Below are 7,054 nucleotides of genomic sequence, written 5' to 3' on the forward strand. Positions count from 1 at the left end.
GGGGGGGGGGGGGGGGGGGGGGGGGGGGGGGGGGGGGGGGGCTGGTTCTGGGCAATGAAAAGTGTTTAGCGGAAAAAGCTCTGGATTCTCAGGGCCTCCAGCTCTCTCTGATTAGCCCCAGGACCCTGGAAGAACTGCCCTTGTATTTCAGCCCTCAGTTTCTCCATCTCTGAAATGGATGTATTCTGACCTGAGGGGAGGGTAATTGACTCTCCTGGTTTGGCTGGACTTTCAGGGCTAAACGAGGACAGTGCTGTGCAGACCGGGACGAGCTGGTCACCCTGAGGCTGAGATAGGATCGTGGATGTGCAGTGTAACGGAAACGTGACTTGAAGACACATCTTTGCGGCACAAACAGCAGTCTATCTTTATTTTATCCACCTGTGTGCTAGTTTACTGTCTGTCACTCTCACTAAATCTCGGGACAGCGGGACAAGCAGGACCTTGGCTTGTTCAACACTCAATCCGCCGGACCCAGACGGGTCCCGACACAGGGTGCGTTCAGTAGATATTTGCTGACTGAATGAGTGAGTGAAAGGCGAGGAGGCTGTGGGGCTACATAGACAGGATCCCTGGATAGAGGGTGTGTGTGTGGGGGGGGGGGGGGGGGGGGGCAGCTCTGCCGGCCTGGAGGGGGATCTCGGCTCCCTTGGGACGAGAAAACTTAATCCACTCCCAGCCGGGAAAGTCAGTGCTTTCTGAGCAGCACCCCCTCCGAGGGGTCAGTGACCCCCAGTGACGAAGGACTCCCTCCCTCTCTCCCTCCCCACAGAAGCCCCGGGCGCACTGGTCCACCCTCTCCTCCCTCTCCCGCCCCCCACCCCAGGGAGGTGCGCCTGGCAGCCTCCCCGCCGAATTTCCTGGCACTCGGCTGAGAATAAACAGCACTCTGCGCCTGTAATCCCGTTGCCATGGCGACCGCGCTCCGCGGGCGGCGGGGCGGGGCGGGGGCGGGGCGGGGCGGTCCGGGGGCGGGGCCTGCCTTTCCTGCGCCGCCCGACTGGGTGGTGGCGGCGGCTACGCGGGCCCGGGAGGTGCCACCCGCCAGGCTCGGCGCGGACATTCTTCGCATAGCTCCGCCAGGGCTCCCGCGGTGTCCGGGAAGTGACTCTTCCTGGCAGAGGGCGGCCTCGGAGCGACGCGCCCGCCCGCTCGGCGGCCGCCCAAACGGGAGGGGGCGGGACGCGGCGCGGGAAGGTGCGCCCGGTGCCGGCTCTTCCCACCCTCGGCCTCGGTTTTCCCGGCCCGCCCCTGTGCACGTTGTCCCCCACCCCGCAGACTTCTGTCTCCGCTTAGACTCCCTCTGCACTGTCTGTCTCTTCTGCTCCCTCTCTGCTTGGGACTCCGGCGGTACCCACTCCCAAACACCCTTCCTCATTCCTTAGACTAGGACACGACCTGCGGGCTTATTTTCCATCTCCAGCCCCTGTCTGTGGCCTCCTTTCCTCCCTCCCCCCAGAGCAGGCCTTAGATTTCCCATTCCTGGCTGGAATTTATCAGGAGGCCTGCCCAAAAACAGCACCACCGAGAGAGGATAGGGCCTCTTGGGGGTGAATTCTTAGAGCGGGAGCAGCGTAATAGGGCACAGGGTCAGGGGAGAGGCGACCTCCCCCCTTTCTGTTGGCCAGGGTCCCCCTGCTGTGCTCTGCTCAACCCCACCGAGGCTTGGGTGTCTGCTCAATGCTCAAGCCATAAGGAATTGTCCCCACACCCTGCCAGGCGCTTCTTAGCAAATTTTGGCACCAGGCGCACCCCCGCCTCTGGCCACCAGACGGAAGGCCCCTCACTAGGTCCTTTGCAGGAGGGTTGTATGCCCCTGAAAGGATTGAGAAGTACAGAAAGACTTCTGCAACAAGGGGTGACATGAGAAGGGAAAACAGGAAAGAGCCCTGGAGAGCAGAGCGACCTAAGGAGAGATTCTTGTCCTGGTGTTGCTGCTAGCTTGCTATGTGAGCTTGAGCAAGCCACTTTCCTTCCCTGGGACTCCGTTCGTTTCCTTGTCTGCAAAACCAGAGGGTCGGTCCAGTCTGTGGTCTGAAAATGGAGCAACAGAGAAAAGTGTGGGAAGGAGGCTGCGGTGGGCATCAAGGGAAAGGACTGAGGGGTCTCCCTGCCTCCACCTTCAGTCTCCAGGCAGTGGAGAGAGCCACTTCCTCCCGGGCCAGAGAAGGCCGAGTCCTTTTGCTAGCGCCCTGTGAACTCGGAACACTCTGGCCCCACAGCTGCCTCTGGGCTGAGGACGGGGGCTTGGTGCTCTCCAGGTTCCAAGGTTCTGTTGGGGCTGTGGTTCCAGCAGATGTGGAGCTCTCTGCCGTGGGAGGTAGAGGGTGATGGCTGGCAGGTCCCAGGGCAGGGAAGAGCCTGCCAGAAGTTTCCCAGCCTTTCATCCTCTTGGGAGGTGCTGGGGAGCCAGGCCCCACTGGTTCCCTCATCTGACCTCGCGCTCTGGGAAGGTGACATTACCTGGGTCTGTGCTCCCAGTTCCAGAGGTGACAGTTCCTCCACTGTGGGTTTTATGTGCTTTGTCCACTCAGTGTTCGCACGCTTGACCTGGCCCCTTCTCGTCACATCAGGTTATTTTCCCCAAAACTCCAGGAAATGGGAAAGAAAAATGATTTTGTTTACTCTCTCAGTTGTCTTTTGGACACTGATTCCTGAAGCAGCTTATCGGGGAGGCTGGGCTGGGAAGAGGGCTCTGGCATTTGTTTCAGGCATCGGAGGCTCAGAGGAGGGATGGCCCTGACATGGGGATAGCATTTATCTCTCCGGCTGTCAGGTCTGGGGGGTTGGTGGAGGAGAAAGCGTGGAGGGAAAATGTCGCAGAGAAGGTAATTTCTGTTTTTTAGCAGAACCGTATTGGTGAAACCCCAGAGCAGTGCGTGTGGGGGATACTAACTTGGCTTTGCACGGGGAGCCCCCTCCCCCCTAGGGACAACGCGTCTACTTTGTTCTTAGGGAGGCAGAGAGAGTTCACGGACTTTGGAGAGCAGATGCTCCTGGGTTCAAATCCTGTGTCTTTCCCCTGTTCCCAAGTGGTTTGTCCTTGGGCAGGTTGCTTAACCTCCGTGAACCTGAGTGGCTGCCCCCCGCAACTGACAAATATTTACTGCGCGCCGTCCTAGGCATCAGAAGTGACCAGTGCCAGTTTCTACTCCCATGGAGCACACAGTTGCATCTGAGAACATGGGGGTGATAACACCTGCCTTGTGGAGTTGGCTGGGAAGGTAACCTAGGTGGGCTCGCCATGCCCAGGGGATGGGAGTGACTAAAAATATATGTATAGATGGGTGTTCTTACTGGGAAGCATGCGGCCTGGCCACTGCTCAAGCTGGGGCTCCTAGTTAATTGGGAGGGAAGCTGGAGGTGTGGGGAGGCAGTGCCCCTGGGAAAGGCCCCAACCACCACGCAGGGTGCAGGGTGCGCACAGGGACTACCCCTCCCCTCACCTCCCATGAACCCGGCTGTGCTGAGGTCATGGGTCACCCCCAGGACCCTGTAGCCTGGGCTTTCTCGGAACACCTCCTTGCCAAGGAGCCGCGCGCCTCTAATAGCTTGGAGCCTCTAAAAGCTTTGACCACAGCTCAGCTTACTCCCTGCAAGCCCTTTGAAGCGCTTCCTTCGAACTTGCTTTGCATATTCTGGTCAGATCTGAATCAGACTAGCAGGAATTACCCCTCTCGGTACAGTCTTAGGTGGCTGCCTTAGCTTGTGAGTGACGTGAAGTCGAGTTTGATTCCACCGCGAGGAGCGCCATGGCAGTAAGGGGGCAGAGCCGCCACTCTCGGTGGCTCCTTTCCTCCTCCTCTCGGATGCAGAGTGTGGGTGTGGGTGAAAGAGAAAGCAAGGCACAGAAGGGGCCGGGGGTGGGGGGGGGGGGGAAAGGCTCAAGTCATGTTTTTCATTAAAAAATAGTGCTCTTTATTATAAATTACTGAAATGTTTCTTTTTTGAATATAAATATAAATATGTGCAAAGTTTGAGTTGGACTGGTATTTTGTTGAGTTCTTCAAGCATCTCCTAACAGCCTCGAAGGCCTGGGTAGGGGGAGGGGAGAGGACTGGAGGTGGAATCTTTATAAAAGATAGAGTGATTGAGGCAGATTGTAAACATTATTAAAAAACAAAAAACCCACAAAATAACAGGGAAAAAAAACACACCCCACCACACAGCTGCCCCATCCAGCCCAATACCTGACACAGAAAACTTTGTGTGTTTGTTCAGTTTTCCCCCAAAAAAGAACAGTTCCAGGTAGTCCCATCGCTGCTACATTCCCGGAAGTTTTCACTAATCAGTGCTATTGCAGAGTGGGAGCAGCTGGGGCCCTGGCCTCCCGGTGACTTCCTACCTGTGCCCCCCACCCTAGGTGAGGAGGGACAGGGTGCAGGGCCTCGGGGGCTGTGGGACCTGGTGGTTCTGCTCTGGCCAGAGCCCAGGCACGGTGAGGCGCAAGTGACTGGCCAATACCAACTAGGCTAGCATTCTACCAGCGCTCAGCTGGAAGGCATGGATCTCCACCCCCTGCCCACTGCCATGGTGAGTGGCCAGCTGCGTGCCCTCCGAGAATCCCTTGGCCTCTGGCTGGATTGGCTTCTTGTGTGCCAGTCCCTATCCATGGGACAGGGAGCATTTAAGGCGAGAATCTCCTAGCCAGACATAGTCAGGAGGCACAAAGTAGAATCCCCCGTCTTCACTGTCTGGGGTCTGGGGTCAAAGATGGCTCCTCTCCTCCATCCTCCCCAACCCTGCAGGTGCTGGAAGGTACAGCACGGGTGGGGAAGAAGAACCGACCAGTCCGTCATCCCCCTCCAAATGCCACTTCCCCCTTAAAACGAGGGACGGGCCCTGGACTCTAGGACCTGTGTTTCCGGTGGCTGTCCCAAGGGGAGGAAGGGGGGGAGCAGAAGAGTCCCCTTCAGGTCACCCTTTGCCCTTCTCCCCAGAGCCAGGGGAGGACCACGCAGCCACCCTCCTCACCTGGGCTGGGCGATGGGAGTGGCCATCTGCACTGGCCAGCCTGCAGCCCTGGGGCCCCTGAGGCACCCTCTCTCGGCACCCTTCCCAGGCCCGACACTTGCTCAGGTTTAAAGCTCCATTTTAAACCAAATCAAAGAGCAAACAAGTTCCGTTGGAAAGTTTGAAGATTCCCCGGCAGTTCTCATAGTTCAACACTCCGCAGTGTCCCCTGTTTGGAAGCGCAGGGGGAGTGGAAGAAGTGAGGAGAGAATCCACTGCTGTCCTTGCTGCTGTCCCACCGGGCCAGCTGGCTCCTCCGGAGAAGCTGGAGTGGGGGAGGGGCGCTCAGGTGGCTCCGCCCCTTCCCTCAAACACATTCCAGGTCCCGCCTGCCCCTTTCTGCAGGGGGGAGGGCCGGAGGGAGGGGCCTGTCCACCCCCTGGCTCACCCAGAGCTGCAGGACCCTCACGGCTGGATGCTTGTGCTTGTGCCATGTGCCACGGAGGAGAGGGGACCCACGCCCCTCGCCGACCCCTGCCCGTTGCTCTCTTTAAAGCGGGGCATCGTACTGGTCCAGGAACTCCCGAATGGGCCCAGGCAGCTGGGTGACTTTCTCATAGGAGTCCAGGTGGCCGTTGACGGTCTTCCGACAGAGATGTTGGAGAGTGGCCACGTTGGAGGAGAGGGGCCGGCTCAAGACCAGAGGGATCTTCTCGCCCCCCGAATAGATGTAATAGGCTCTCCTGGGGGGGCTCCCCGGGAGCGGCTGGGCCGGCGGCTGATCTGGCACCTCGGAGGAGGGCGAGGAGGAGGGTTCAGTCGGTGGCGAGGGGAGGGAGGGGGCGCCGGGGGGCGGCATGTAGTGATGCACCAGCTTGAGCACGCAGTCGAAGCGGGGCACCGGTTGCGTGCTCCGGGGGTCGCTCTGCAGCGAGAAACTGCCCCCTTCGCACTGGATGCGCAGGTTCTTGGTCCCCGACTGGGTCTTGACGCTGAGCGTGAAGAAGTGGCGCTGGTCCGAGCTGTCGCGGATGAGGAAGGTGCCGGCCGGCTCAGCGCTGAGCAGCAGGTTCGCCTCGCCGCCGGTCACGGCGCTCCAGTAGAAGCCGCTCTCTTGCAGCTTGCGCACTGCGTTCACCACCAGCTGGTACTCGCTCTTGGAGCTGAAGGTCTTGAGGCGCAGGCTGGTGTCCAGGGGGCGGCTCATCCCGGCGGCGGGAAACTTGCTGTGGGTGACCATGGCGCACGGAGCCAGCGTGGATCTGCGCGGCGGCGGCTGCAGCTGCTCGGCGGCCTCCGCACAGCGGCCGCTACCGCATCCCGGGGGGCTGCGGGGATAAGGCGCGCGCCGCGTGAGTGCCCGGAACCCTCCAGCGCGCCCGGCCCGCCCCGGCTCCCCTGCCTCCGCAGAGCGGCCAGGACACCCCATTGCCCCGAAGGCCCTCGCCTGGGCCCTCATTCCGACCTGGGCACCCCGCAGAGTCCGCCCAGCCCCCGCCCCGCCGGCAGGGTGGACCCCGGCAGCCCCTTCCCCCGTGCGCACTGGGAGGGCGCAGAGTGGGAAACTCAGGCGCGGAAGTTGGATCTCCAGGAGCGTCGCCCGGGCGGGGAGCGGGAGAAGGGCCCCCGGGACGCTCTGGGCGCCGCTCAGTCCGGTGGCCTCGGGCGGCGGGGACGGAAAGAGAAATCCGAGGCATGGGCGGTAGGGAGGGGAACAGGAGAAGCCCGAGGGCCCCAGCTTGGGTATTCCGGGAACCTGGAATCTCCGGCTTCCATCCGCTCTGCCCCCTACCTCGTTCCCTCTCTGCCGGGAATGACCCGGGAAGGGGAGGGGAAACCGGGAAAAGCTCTCGGGACTAGCGAGGGCTCCCCGTGCCTCCATGCCGCGCCCCTCCTTCCTACCTGGTCCCAAACTGAAGTCTCTGGCCCTGGGGCTGCGCCTCCTACGGTCCCCAAGGCGAGGCGGCGGCGCGGCAGCCAGCGGTGGCCCCCGCTGAGCCCAGATGTTGGCGGCAGTGAAGTCCACAAAGGGGCCCTCGCGCGCGCGTCCCTCGGGCTTCGCCGGGGCGCCCGCCCTGCCCCCTGCGCGCCCCTGGGCCGG

The 7,054-nt window shown here is 61.2% G+C and overlaps 1 protein-coding gene across 1 annotated transcript; it reads right to left on the reverse strand.

Annotated features, from left to right (window-relative positions):
* Nucleotides 1–3,894: 3,894 nt before the first annotated feature.
* Nucleotides 3,895–7,045, reverse strand: SOCS3 (suppressor of cytokine signaling 3). Its single transcript, XM_046674430.1, has 2 exons — nt 6,856–7,045; nt 3,895–6,281 (listed from the first exon to the last, which is right to left on the reverse strand). Exon 2 carries the CDS (start codon nt 6,191–6,193, stop codon nt 5,504–5,506), a length of 690 nt encoding a protein of 229 aa, XP_046530386.1. The 5' UTR covers nt 6,194–6,281; nt 6,856–7,045; the 3' UTR covers nt 3,895–5,503.
* Nucleotides 7,046–7,054: the final 9 nt, after the last annotated feature.

Source organism: Equus quagga, chromosome 11, assembly GCF_021613505.1.
Source record: "Equus quagga isolate Etosha38 chromosome 11, UCLA_HA_Equagga_1.0, whole genome shotgun sequence".
Lineage (NCBI taxonomy): Eukaryota > Metazoa > Chordata > Mammalia > Perissodactyla > Equidae > Equus > Equus quagga.